Here is a 14,485-nt window from a genome sequence, read left to right as displayed (position 1 = left end):
GTGACACAGCAAAATTCAGATTACTAACAGTGCTGCAGAGAATGACTTAGCAGAATCCCTTTCATCTGCACTCGCTGTCCTTCGTCACTCGAGGCTGACAAAAAAAGACGTGAATAGAGATGAAAAAACAGGAAACTGACAGCAAAAAGATAAAAATACTGAGAGACAGAAACAGTCCTACATTAGATAAAGATATGTTAATAATAATAATGCTTACAGGCAGAGTGATAGGCAGAGAAAAATGCAGCAGAAGGACAATAAACTCACAGTATGACATACAGTACATTGAGAAGGGCTGCACGATTATGGCCAAAATGATAATCACGATTATTCATCATGATTATTCATTGAGTTTAGCATCATCTTTTTATTTGTAAATTAAACTGATCACTGCTTTCACTTCCATGCTGTGCTACATTCCTGCTAATGCACAAATTAGGGCTGCAAGATGTTGGAAAAACTGATATTAAAATATATTTTTTATGCTATATATATATATATATTTATATATATATATATTGTGATATTAAAAAACAAAGTAATATTCACCCTTGATTTTTTTTAGGTTACATTTTAAAGTTAAATGCATCAATCTGGTGCACTTTGAGAGCAAACTGAAGAAGCTAAATAAACAATTTGGTGCTTTTGTAATCAATTTAATCATAAACACATTGTTTGTATAGATATGAATGGTGATGACAGGTAAAAGAGTCACATCTATAAAGCATGGTAAATCTATCTATCTATCTATCTAGCAGTAGAGCTTTCTATGAGCGGAGCATGCATGGTCAATATCGTAGACGATCATGTTCATTTAATTGTGGGAAAGCCCAAATCGTGATCACGATTAATATTCGATTAATTGTGCAGCCCTAACATTGAGTCAATAAAGCAATTTTAGGTCATTTGGCCAGACACGTGAGCAGGTGAGGTGCAGTGTGTTGCTTTCTCTTGCAAACTTGCAGACTTTAACACCTACTTGTCCAGCGTATAAGACTGGCAGTAAGCCCTTTAGACAGTTAGCTGCAAACAGGTGCTTAAGAGGCTTTACCATCATGTCTGGAATAGATACTATTTTTGAGTGTGTGTGAGTGTGTGTACACAAACCTCAAACCACTTGGAAGATTGCCCGGAGTTTGATTAGCACATATCCCTATTTTCCAAGCCAGGTGGACATCACGATCAATGAGGCTCACACGAGACACTCGAAGTTAGAATTAAAGACCAGAAATGTCCTCGGAGCTTTTACTATCAATCCGAATCAGAGAGGCTCGTTAAAGCCAGTTTTGCGATGCACAGTCTGAGCTGCTGCGTTCGCCACCAGTCTGGTGTTCTCGCTGCTTACTGGATTACTGGAACAGTCAGCGTCCATGAGGAAACCGTCGAAAGAGACAGATGGAAAAACTCCTCAGACTTAAACCGCCTCAGTGCGTTTCATCTCCAGGTACACATTGTAGTTCATTTTATGCTAACACTAGTTGATGTAGTAGATACTTATTTGTTGAACCATTTCATTATGCTGTTATATTTATCTACAAATCTATGCAATAGTGTTTATTTATGCGTGCATGGTAATGTTCATGAGGCGGTGTTCACAGGATTCTTGTAAATTCCAGCTTTCTGTTCAGATAAATCTGTGCAGAAACGATAGCTTGGCCCTCTTTTGTGTAAATCACACAGTAATGTGTTTGTGCATTGAGCACATGTTCCTTGTATGTGTGTGATGATGGAACATAATGTGTTGTTTGCTTCTGTGTATTATGCAAAGAGGTGAGGTGATGTTCGGCTCTCTCTGTGTTGTAAACATTGCACCGACGATTCCTTCCCATCGCACACACACACACACACACACACGCTGGATTTTACACAGAAATCTGGGTTTTAACCCTATCGTGCCAAGGAGTCAACCTGGGACATGCTGTCCCTTGTAGCCTCTCTGTTGGGGGCTAAGCTCCTCGCTAATGACGAATGCCGGTCTAGATAGGCTACCTGCCGCTCTCGACACTCTTCACTGCATTCAGACTCCATGTGCCACCTGCTTCACGCGTCTTAGTGGCCATATACTGTCCGTCTCCACCGTGCTGGAGGGTATTTATAATGCATGAGCGGCATGCAGATGAGACTTAGAGGGATATTTTCTGAGTTATTAATGGCGGGGTGTTGCATATTCACAGCAGGGAGCATTAGGAGGGACTTCAGGAAGACGGGGAGGCCTCCTGAGGGCCACAAAGGACTGATGGGTGTGTGCACTCTATCTTTAACAACCAGTGATGTGCATTATGTGTGTGTGTGTGTGTGTGTGTGTGTGTGTGTGTGTGTGTGTGTGCGTGCGTGCGTGCGTGCCTGCGTGTGTGTGTGCGCGCAGAATCGCGTCTGTGCAATAGACTTCGGTCACACCCCAGCGCTCCTGACCACGGAGTTGATGTGAGGACTGATGAGTGGCTGATCCAGCCGACCTCGTACCCAGGAGAGGTCAGAGGGCAAAGGTCATTGGCACTCTGGGTCTGTATGGTTTCGGAAGAGGGCAAGAGGAGGACAGGAGGGAGAGATAGGATTGAGAGGGAAGTGTCTGAGACGCAGTGGGGTTGAGAGAGAGAAAGATGAAGCCAGAAGAGAGAAGAAGTAGCAGGCGGAAAAAGGTTAAATGTGAGACATGGAACCAAAGGAGTGAATGAGTTTGATTTGGAGAGAAAGGAGGAGGTGCGACCATCGAAGCCTGGCCTTTCACCGTGAACCCCAAAACCTCAACAGTCGGCATCTTATATCACTAATAAACTTAAAATAAACCAGCGTGGGCGCAGAAATATTGTAAAGGATGGCAGAGAAATCTGATCACTAACCAGCTGCATGGTCAGGATTAGGCTTGCCGCGGTAGTCGGTGTTACTGGTGTTACACGGTGGTCGGGCACACACCGATTACATTACTTGCCCACCTCCCCCACTGTTGTTTTGCTCTTTTTTTTAAAGAAATAAAACCCATTTAGATCATTTTGGCATATCAGCGCTGTGTTCTCAATACATAATCGGACGACGGATGCTACAAACTGAAAGTGAAAGTGTCTGCTTTGTACGGAGTCTCAGCACGGAGTAGCAGGAGTCAGATTTCACACACGTGGAATGAGAGATAGTTGACAGACAAGATGATCGCGGAGGATTTGGTGTCAAAGCGAAAGCAAAATATTTCTAATTTAAACCCAATGCTATAAGGAAACCATAACGTTAATGATGCATCGCCTTGCGGAGGACGGAGCGATCACGGACGGTGTCTGTGGCGCAGCGTTGCCAGGTGGAAACCTGCAGCAAAAGCTCGACTGGAGAGGCCAGACACACCGCCACCCGACGTTAAAGATCAAAGTAAGCGCTCTACATATGTTGAGCGTCATCTCTTCTTGTAAAATGTCCGGTGTAATCGGTAACACCGGTGTTGTCAAGAGTTTATTAACAGGTGGGAAAATTTCCTCAGCATCACATCCCTATCAAGATTCCTTCAGTAAATGTAGCTCGTTGGTGTTTTCAGTCACATCCTGTTTGTTGGTACAGTCCAGTTAAACTCCCTTTCCCCTCTTCCCCCCCGCTGTCTGACTCTGTTTCTTTCTTTCTGTAAGTCTGGTTAACACAGAGAGAATGGGGGGTACATTCCTGCAGCATTTGCCAGAAAAACAAAAACAACCCCTCTCCGTGGAGCGTCCCACCGACATCCTTCGTCCCCCTGCTTCCCTTCTTTTCTTCTCCTTCCTCTCCTCCCTCACTGAACCGTTTCCCCTCTGCTATGCAGCCTCACCGTCCCTCCCACCCCTCTCCTTCCCAATCAGCCCTCTACCCCACATGCCCTGTCCTCTGCAACCCCCCTACCTCCCCGTCACTGTTACATAAGCTTCCAGTCATAGATCCAGGCCATATCGCTGTTGTTTTCATCCCTGTGTGTCTATTGGAGCCCCAGCATCCAGGGCCAGCCCTTAATGAGGCCCCTACAAAGGCCCATTGATGAGAGGCCCAGTGAGAGAGAGGATGACCCCAGCCAAGAGCACCCAGAACTGGGCATCAGCTGCCCCGGGGCTCTGCCTCCGCACAAAGACGTCCACTGTGGACAGAGACCTGAAAAGGGCAGTGAGAAAAACAGGGAGAGAAAGTGGAAAAAGAGGGAGGAGATGTCCCGTTCGAACATCTTAGAGAATGTGAGATATATTTATATATTAAAAAAAAAATGAAACAGATGTATGACTTCATCACACAGCAGTCGCTTCTCTATTAGCTTCTGCTTCTTCCTCCTCCTCTTCCTCTGTTCATCCTAAGAACATTGAGACCCACCCTCTGCCCTCCCTCTGCCAGGGAGTTGTCAGAGTCTTTATCTCACCCATGGATCATAACTCAGATCTGAAGAGGGTGGACTACAAGGCTCTGGTCTGTCACAGATCCTCATCAGTAGCCATAGGGTGCTCTGCGCACTTCGAGGGGACCCCCCCGCTCTTTTTTGGAAACCATTCGGAGCACTAACCGGACTCCAGGCGGTTGTCGGAGCCAAGTCTGGTGGAGATAGTCGTGTTTGTTTATCAGATTTGGACTACGGCCGGTCGTTTGGGAAGCTGCCTTGGATGGAGAATGAGGGGAGAATGTGGACAAATTAGACCGGACTGTTAGAAGCTGTCATGGTACGATCATTTGGAGAATTGGGATGGCCGACATGGCTTAACTACCTCATTTAAGTCATCTGTCAGTATACCCTATGATTACACCTAATAACAGAGAGGAAGAGAAAAGGCTGTACAGTCTTTAATTTAGCTGAAAAATCTTAATTGTTTTGGGTGGTGGATTTTTTGGCTCAGCTGAAGGATGACTCTCGCAACACGACTCGAGGACTTAGAGGTGACCCTGGAGCACATGCTTATGGATGTCTTTGTAAGTTTTTCCACTTTTTTTTGTTGAATTTAGTTGTCTGATCTGTCATAAAGTGCATTTAACTGAATGCATTAAGTCTTTCGTCACCATTCCTCTCTGTGTGTTTCATACGGGTGACCTCTCCGCTGCATAATTGCAGCTGGAGACCAGAGGCCAACATATGTTCACGTCTCTTTCCAGATGCTCTCTCATTAATTGGCACCAAAAAAAAAAACATGCTGATTAAACGTCAGACTCTGCACAGGGAGATTTAGGGAATAAACAGGCTGACCAGGAATGTAACCTGGATTGCGCGGCCAATACATGACTCAACACAGGGTTAGCCCACTGAGCTAAGACTTTGGGAATGTTAACTCAGCATGTGAGGAGCTCTCATCCAAACCAACTCCGAAGTATTAAATCTAGGTACTGGACTTATTTATGCTTCCTGTGGTCCGCAGCCCTTCATATTTATCTGCATGTAGCCATAAATCTTTTGATTAGGGAAGGAATGAAATCTCCAAGTGAGGATTGAGGGATGAGGAAATGAGGGATGAAAGAGGAATGAGAGGGAAAGTCTGATGGATGTGATCGTCAGGTTTCTATCGCCTGTGACGTTCGGTTAGAGGTAGGTTACTCAGGCCCCTGTGGTTTACAAAGCATTCGGGTCTGCGGGAATGAAAAAATGCTCGACACTGACTGCATCCCTCACGCACACAGATGCACAAACATGCACTCACGCAGATACAATAGCATGCAGTCGCACATGCAGTCTACCTCACACACACGCATTGTAAATAGGAGACGTCAGAATCCCTGGTTGCTCTGATCTGCCGGCTGCCGTAATGAGTTTGGTCATTAAGCTGCTGTTTCCCTTTAACATTGTTTACAGGCTCAGGCATCTGTTGGAGAAAACCGTAATCTGTCCTCCTGATAATATATACCGTGCTTCCAATGAACTCACTCGGCACTCCAATGAACTCACTCCTCGGCTGCAGGGCATCGATGTCACTGACATATGCGGATATATGCATCCATCAACCTATTTCGGAGATTTGGTCATTTTCATACATCCGATAGATGATTTACAACCGAAGCAATAAAGATTAGTGTTTATGGCGGGATTTGGATTATAAATTCATGCATGTCATGTGGGATGGAAAAAAAAAACGAACGGGAGTCAGGAAAATGCTTCCTTCCTCTACATTTCCTCTCAGCATCCTAATTAGACTACTTATTTATTTATTTTCTCTAATTGCTGGAAGAGGCTGGGAAACAGAGGGTTATCTGGCCACTTTGCATACTCAAATGAGAAATATTCAAATCGCCTGCACCCTTTCCAGGCTGCTTGCTTACTGAGCGTGCATATGGCGATGCACACACACACACACACACACACATGGATGTTAAGACATGCAGACATGAGCTAAGAAGAGGCCTATTTCAGTGAACCATCAAATGAAGGCAGGGTGAATTAAATACTTTTATGGGAAGGCTTACCAGCAGCAGACGTGTGTCATGGATCAGGCAGCTTGTATTGCTGAAAACATTTTGTCAGAGTGGTCAAAAACAGGAGACCAACATACTCTATGTATTGAACTACAGTGTTAAAGCATTAAGCATTTCTGTATGTGTGAATTAACCCATCAGAGACGGGGGGTCATTAGAGGAATATTAAGGGTCATAAGAGTAATGACTAGTGCTTCTCCATCCTCCAGTAGAGAAGGACCTCCAGAGCCCTATCTATCTATGATGCTCATTGGCTTAGAGCAGCAGCCGAGTGCACACTGCTATTTTCATTAGCACAGCAGCGCATATGAATGATTCAGGGAAGCCGAGAGGATCCGAGTTTCCTTTACAACCTCTTTTACTACAAGAAAAGGAGGTCACTATTTTGTTGCCTTGATTGCTCGCGGGGAGCCGGAGTCGAAGCGAGAGTCATTGGTAGATTTTTCAGGTCAGCACTTACGGTATATTCCTTCTGCATTCGAGATCGCTATCATAGATTTAAAGCACATGACTGCACACGACACGATTACAAAGTCAAGCCTACCAACTTAGAATTCAGAAATGTAGTGAGAAAATCCATCAACGCTGTTAACCCTCTGAGACCCACAATAGAGCCGTTTTTGTGTTTTTTTAGGGGGGGTACAGGGGGTCTTTAGAGGGGAGATAGCAGGTCAACAGTAGATGTCACATAGAAGTGGTGTACATCATCTGAAAGCTGAGAACCTGAAGATTAATTTGAAATGCATTGTTAAAGTGTATACGGGTTTAGAACATGATGATAGAAGTATATGATGGTCATCCCCATGCTCTATTATGTCTCTTAAGTTGTTGCAGCAATTTTTGGGTTGATACCATTTATTACACAGATTTTGGTGCTAAATTTAAAAAAAATGTACCATTCGAGAATTGATAAAAAATTATCAAAAATTCCTCCAAAATACCACATTAAGACACCAAGACCTTGAGGAACACCATAGAAAAAGCCATGCTGTGATTTGGGATCAAAAACTTTTGACATTTGGAGATTTCTGCAGGAATTGCATTTTTCAGCGATTGGATAGTGAGCACTTCTGTTCTTGAAACTGCTCAGAAACCCCCTTTTTGTCAACTTACCTAGGAAAGCCATCCATCCCCTGAATTCCCTAGGTTTCCAGTTGTGGTTGTAAAATATTCATGAGGCTGTGATTATCCTAGAGGTCACCACAGGTCATTTTATACAGTGAAAGTCAAATTTTAAAAAAATTGTCTCACTACAATGAAATGTCTACTTTGGGGACTAACATCATCACACATGAATATAATTGGGCTCATTGGATCCACAAGAGTCTCAGCTTTACAGTCATACCTGATTTATGTATTTCCAAGACTGTTTAAGGACCCCACTATGCAGAAATATTCAAACCATGCCAGTTTTTCCTCGCCGAAACCTAGCCCAACTTTGGAGCGTTATTTAGCCTCCTCCTAGCCTATACCACCAATGGATTCCTTAGGTTTTCTAATTTCATATGATATTTGTAGCTTCCCTCTAGCTCTAAAGCTGAACCCGCTACAGCCTCTGAAAGACAGTTAAAGTTGGTTGGGATCGTCCGCAATCCCGCGGGTCTCAGAGCAGCTCATAATTTCAAGAAACACTGCACTGCCATTGTCACAAAGGCAAAAAAAAAAAAAAGTGAAAATAGCAGAACCCGTCCCCTCCCCTGTAAGGAAAAATAATCATCTTGCTTGGTCTCGTTCACATAGCGACGGACATAGCATCGCGGCCACATACACAGTGACGAGACCCTTTGACATGAATAAGATATCCGGTGATTGGATTTTATTTCTGGCTGCTGTAAAATGTCAGTTTGTGGCGTCATATCAGCTCCTGCCAAAGCTGCTGTGTATTGTGTTGCTGGTCCGCTGAGCTGTGTGAGCTGTGAGGGGAGGACAGAGAGAGAGAGAGAGAGAGAGAGAGAGAGAGAGAGAGACTGCCTCAAGGTCTCACACAAAGGCTGACAGTCACGTCAGGAAATGAGGCGGCGTGATTAAAAATGCATTCGATCCTTGTGTAGTTTAATTGAATCTCCTCCTCGTGCATCTCGCAAACGTCTCTCTCTCTTCACCCCCCCCTCCAGTCCTCTCCCCCAACACCATCAAATCCCTCCTATGATGCAGGCCTGGAGGCAGAGCTGAACATCCCCTCTCTCTCTCTCACTCTCCCTCATTCTCCATCCCCCCTTCGCCTCCTCTGACAGAGGAAGATCTCAGCTGGATGGGATTGTTTCCATCACAGCTGTACTGCTCTGCTCTGCTCTGCTGTTTTCAACACTGTCTGCTCTCTTTCCAGCAGCCATAAAACACTCGTTCATATCTTTGGGAGAGCTGGTCTGCCACAAAGGGCCTGCGGTATGTGAGAGCGTTCAGTCAGCCAGCAGCACAAACACTGTGACGTCCTGATACCAAAAGCTCTCTCCACATTGAGAATCCTATCACGGTACTGTACGTTATGTGTGTGCGTACTTCTCTTTTGACTGTGCTGCGGGTTGTTTCAGATGGAGGCTATTGACTGGGTGTATTATGTGTGACCAGCCTGTTATGTAATGGGTGTGTCCTCTGCCCAGTGACAAAACTGTTCAATTATAGCAAGCTGACCTCGTCCTTCTTTCTACCATCCCTCACTCTCTATCTCTGTCTGTCTCTTTCTCTCTCTCTCTCCACATCTTTCTCTGTCTCTTGCTTTGCCTCTCTCTCCACCAACCAGTTGTCATCGCGTCTACATTAATCTCATGGTGGTATTGATCGGTACGAGGCTGGAGTCACAGTGTCAGGTCCTCTCAGGACCAAGGCATAACTTTGGAGAATTCTCTGCAGCCTTTTCTCTGCAGCCTTACCCTGCTTGTCCTTTTTCTTTGTAACGATTTTTTTTTTTCTGGCATTTTTGTCTTTATTTGATACCAGACAGTGTAGAGACAGACAGATAACGAGGGTAGAGATATGAGGGGTGGCATGCAACAAAGGTTCCCACAGCCAGAAACCAACTGGGGACGCTGTGGTTATGTGGTATGCTGTGATATATATACCCACCTGTCCGATTTCTTTTATGGCTATGCCTGGTGTGTTCTATATTATATTGTGAACAAATCCTATAAAAATACCAACATTGGTTAATCTGTCTATTAATATTTATTGATTCCCTACCCTATCTGTGGCATTCAGCCCCGCCCCCTTTTATTCATACTGAAGACACCAGCCCGATATCACGCCACTCACTTAGGATAAGGCAAGAAAACCACTTAGTTAGGTTAAGGGAAAATATCATGTTTGGGCTTAAAATAAGTAAACTAAGTAAAACACGTACTGAAACAACGTGATGTCAGCGGGGAAAATGGTTGTCACGTGACAACACTACAAATCATCGCTACAAAAACATGACAAACGTCATTAACGTAACTTACAAAACAAAATACGGGTCTCGAACACTGGCCTCCTGCTTGAAAGTCCAGTGTTTGTTGGACCCATCTTCCCCAAATGCCCACCATAACCTTTTATACTACGTCACTATCTCGGAGCTTTGTACAGAGTACGGAAAACACGCGACAACCGTCACTTCTTAACACTGCACCTTCATGCAGGCGTGTAATATTCACACCTCAGCGAGGCAAAACGTGACACTGACGCTTTCTTCTGGTGGACAGGCGGGTCTATTACACGCTTTGCTGTGAGACTGGGCTGTGAAGACGTAAATCTTTAAAAACAGGTCACAAATATATAGTTCCTGCTGAGTTATTCACTAAAACAGCTGGGTACTAACCTTTCTCAAACAGGAGTCAATTTATTTATTTGGGAATACTTTCAGTCGCGGATTAATACACACTTGGCGAGCTGGTGTGTATTTATAACACCAGAGCGGTGTATGTGGTATCGACTCAAAATAAACCACAGTGCCCTTGTTCATTGTAATGAAGGAACATGTCATCCAAACAATGGTGTGACTCAGACACAGAGGAATAGGATATATCAGGGTTGGGTTACAGAGACAATACTTATTAGTAAGGTCATTGTTAGTCTTTTCATAAAAAATATAAAATTAAAAAACTATAGAAAAGTATAGACCAGAGTAACACATTCTGAGTTATTATACAAAGAAAACTTTAATTCCCTGAATGCAATTTGAATAATATAGTCGCATTCAGCAATCAGATGTGTCTCATTTTCTTGCCTCATTAGTTCACTCCGACTGCAGAATCACCCGAATAAATAGAGAAAAGACAATTATCATAAACTTACTGTATGTGCACACCCATAAACCAATCAGCCATTTATCATTCAGCATTCAATTTCTATCGCACGCATGGTCCAGATTGTGATGCCGACCGGCCCAGCGCATGCAGAGGCTTTCCAGTACACTTGGGTGAATAATTCAGAAGCCTGGTATGCTATTCATTGGGGCAAATTGCACATCTAGCGCCCCATTCAGGGTCTGCGGCTACCCTCATAATAGACTACTGATTGGCCCATTGGAATGATATATTCTAATTCCATTAAGGCATGAATGAGTGTATAATGGCAGTGTGTGTGTGTGTGTGTGTGTGTGTGTGTGTGGACTGCACCCAGACAAAGACACAGTCATTTTTCTCACGTCTACGCACCTTCTCAAGGTTATAAAACAGTCAAACATGGACGTGGTTTTTCAGTCTGGCTGCATTCCTTCAGTGCCACTGGCTGAAATTTTAATCATATTGAAAGACAAGCAGATATGTGTGCACACACACACACACACACACACACACACAGGGCGGGTTGAGCAGATGTTGCGCCGAGCGACACGGTTTGTCCAGGACAACCTGTCCCCGTGTTCCACCAAATCTCTCCGAAATATATAAACACGTCCCAGTTTTCACAATGAGTGAAACACGAATGTCCTCATTTCATGCAAAATAAATCCCCTCAGCCTCTCTGTTACCTCTGTGAGCACGTTAAAAGAGTTTCCCAGGCCTTCGTACACAGACACCGCTGAGGGGATGATAATTGAAGTGGATGCTCCCCTGTGGAGGAGTCATTATGATTGGTTCTGGGCCTGATGAAGGGCGGGAGACCCCACTTTCTGCTCATCTCACTCTCATGAGATAGGGAAAGACAACACTTAAGAAGCACAGACAGGAGCGCACAGTGAGACATGAATTGAATTACGCTACTAGGGTGGCATTGTTTAGCGACAGCACCGTTTATCTGTGTTCTCTGTGCGATGGCCGCTGTAACTCAAGCCTTCTTTGTAATTTGTGGAGAACATAAACATTCAACCCCCTCTCTCTCCCTCCCTCGCCGATGCTGCCTGGGACGTGGAGAGAGTCCAGCTAGAGGGCATTTCCATAAACACACCCACACACACAGGAACACAGTGAGGAGCGGGACCATAGGGATGAGTCAGACAGCCGTGGGCAGAGACGGGCTGGGTTATCTGGGTAAATGAATGCAAGTCTAACCAATGCTTCTTATTATTACAAGTACGAAACAAAGCAGACACACAAACACACAGTAGAAATAAAACCCAGACGGTCCAGACGCTTTGTTTGCACCTCCCTTATTAGCATATCTCATAACCAGGTAGTGATCTTCCCTCTCTTTCTCTTCTTTGTCTCTCTCTCTTGTTATTTGTTAGAAATGTATTAATAGCTGTGTTTCGAGGACAGCTTGTGTGAATTGATCCAGCACAGTGAAGCATGTCAGAATCTCCCATCTATTTTGCCTGATTTCTTGGTTTTTTTTATGCCTTATTATGTATGCAGTTTTTGTATTTCACATATTTTTATTACCAAGTGCAAATCCCATTTCGCCTTTATTTTTTTTGCGTGCTTGTTGACTGAAATGGGTCATTGTGCATCTAGCCTGAGGCATCAAGAATCATTTTTTTTATTTCTTTTCCTCCTGTCAAGACGACGGCTTATCACCTCACCGGATTTGAGGCAGTGGAATTTAAGTAAAAGCGAGCGCTGCGGAGTGCGGAGGAGAACAAACGAACACAAACCGTACTTAAACTGTTCAATTAGGAGAGTGTATTGTCATCTTCCTGTCAAGGTGTCATGAGAGCTCCCCATGAAAGCAGCGAGGTTTTGTCTCCTGAATCAACAGTGGCTGTTAATCTCTGTCATCGCGGTCTGAATTAACATCAAACGCACACATCACACAGGAACAGTGCAAATAGAAAGGAATCTTTTGGTTCCCTTTTTCCCTCCAGCGTGTCCATCTGCAAGACCTGGATGTCTGCAGACTAAGTTTATAAATAGCCCTCTGATATTTCTCATGTAGGCCACAGTCACTCTCGCACCGATGTGGGCCGGGGTATTGAATAAATAATGCTTACTGGGGATTACCACTGCAGATGATTTTCTCCTGTATGCCTGTCGTGCGCGGCTTTAGCACAATGTGTGCGTTTTTGTGTGTGTGTCTATGTAGGCTAAGTGGGACATATAGAGAGAATGTCATGTCACTAAAGCCGTCAGGGGAGGGGGCCTCTCTTAAAGAAATGATATGAGGGATGGAAAAGGCTTGTTTGGTTGCTCATTTTGACTGGTGGCTTTAATCTGACTTTATACGCTGTGACCCAGCATCATATAACTGGGATAACCAAGCTCATACTGGTTATAACTAGGGCTGGGACGATTCACCTGTCTCCCGATTCACGATACTTGGGTGCCGATTCGATATGTATTAAGGTTTTTAAGTATTGCGATTTGATATTCTGAGTTATTGCGATTTTTGTTAACTTTTTTAACACTAGACCATAAGAAAAGTTGAATCATACACTTCTAGGGACTTTTACTTTGGACAATCTCTAAATTGATGCTGTAAAAATGTTCAATTTTCAGCATGTATGTAGTCAGAGATGTCCTGAAGTCAAATATATCAGTCATTGTCAGGCATTATTTATTACATATTTTCCAGCAACCCAGAAATCAAAGAATAAAGACATTTCCCTCATATAAATTAGTGGTATTTTCTTTTTAATTTATAACGGACATGTAATGCTTTATACTTCTGGTTAATATAATCCAATCAACCTTATTTCCAAATATGTATTTTGTTGTACAGTTCCCTTTGTTAACACCTTATTTTGAAAACCGGACGTAGTCACACAAGTATACTTCCTCTAACTTCTCCAAGGTGGTCTCCAGCTCCCCCGTCAGCTCCGTTCTCTTTATACATCCATGATCAGCTCCAGCGAGTGACGGATGGCTTGACTGCGCGTTACTGCAATACGATAACGTTTCCTGTCCATGACAGAGTTAGCATGCAACTTTAACCATGATGTCTAGCTCTGCTTTTCCTGGCAATGTGTGAAACCCAAAGTGTTTCCATACTTTACTGTATGTGTAGTGTTTACCCCTTTGGATTTTAAATGTGAAGGGTGCAAGTCTTATCCATGCGGACACTACGCCGTTTTCAACTTTTTCTTTGCGGCTCACTGCGGTTTGTTTTGGTTGACGGATACGGAACGGATATGACGTCACGTTACTCAGACTACAACCATAAAAGTGGTAACTTCCTTCTACCTCTAGTTCTAACACAATGCTGATGGCTTAGCTGGCCCATACAAGATGTTAGCTTTTATATGTGTACTGTACATGTGTGTGTACATATGTGCATACCTAACATCTGTGTACTCCTACATATGTGTGCATGCATGTGTGTGTCGATCCACTTAAGTTAATCAGCTGACAGTTCAGTATCGATGTGCGGAGGCGAACAGAGCTCAGCGGTGAGTGACGACGAGAATATGACAGTAAGTCACTATAGGCGCAGCTGTAACTCACGAGTCCAATAGCTTTAATGGACATGTAAAGACTGCCGTGGTGGAAACGGAGGACTGACTCAGCTCTGCGTGCGTGGCTGCAGCCGTCACGATAAAAGATCTCTGCTGGAGCCTCGCAGCTAAAAGTCCACGACTGTCACAGCTTTGTGGGAAGCAAAAAAAATCAGGCCAATTTCCACACTTTTTCTGCGTGCACATGATGAACTGAATGATAGGATGATCAATATGTGCATGCATGAGCATTGTGCATGCTTGACTGCAAGGATGCATGTGTGTGTGTGTGTGTGTATGTGTGTGTGTGTATCCCCCCTT

At 44.0% G+C, this 14,485-nt stretch overlaps 1 protein-coding gene across 3 annotated transcripts in view; it reads left to right on the top strand.

Moving 5' to 3' along the window:
* The window catches only part of frmd4a (FERM domain containing 4A), a 129,911-nt gene that overhangs the window by 42,598 nt on the left and 72,828 nt on the right, over positions 1–14,485 (top strand). The window contains exon 1 of one of the 3 annotated variants that reach the window (XM_037766224.1): positions 4,368–4,896. The exons of the other annotated variants lie outside the window; for them this stretch is intronic. Within the exon in view, the coding sequence (XP_037622152.1) occupies positions 4,831–4,896 (66 nt within the window). The 5' untranslated portion in view covers positions 4,368–4,830. Of the gene's footprint in view, positions 1–4,367; positions 4,897–14,485 lie in introns of those variants that run through there. 3 annotated transcript variants of the gene reach the window in all.

Source organism: Sebastes umbrosus, chromosome 4, assembly GCF_015220745.1.
Source record: "Sebastes umbrosus isolate fSebUmb1 chromosome 4, fSebUmb1.pri, whole genome shotgun sequence".
In the NCBI taxonomy this organism is placed as follows: domain Eukaryota; kingdom Metazoa; phylum Chordata; class Actinopteri; order Perciformes; family Sebastidae; genus Sebastes; species Sebastes umbrosus.
The sequence above is the reverse complement of the archived record's forward strand: the minus strand, read 5'-3'. Positions and strand labels throughout refer to the sequence as shown.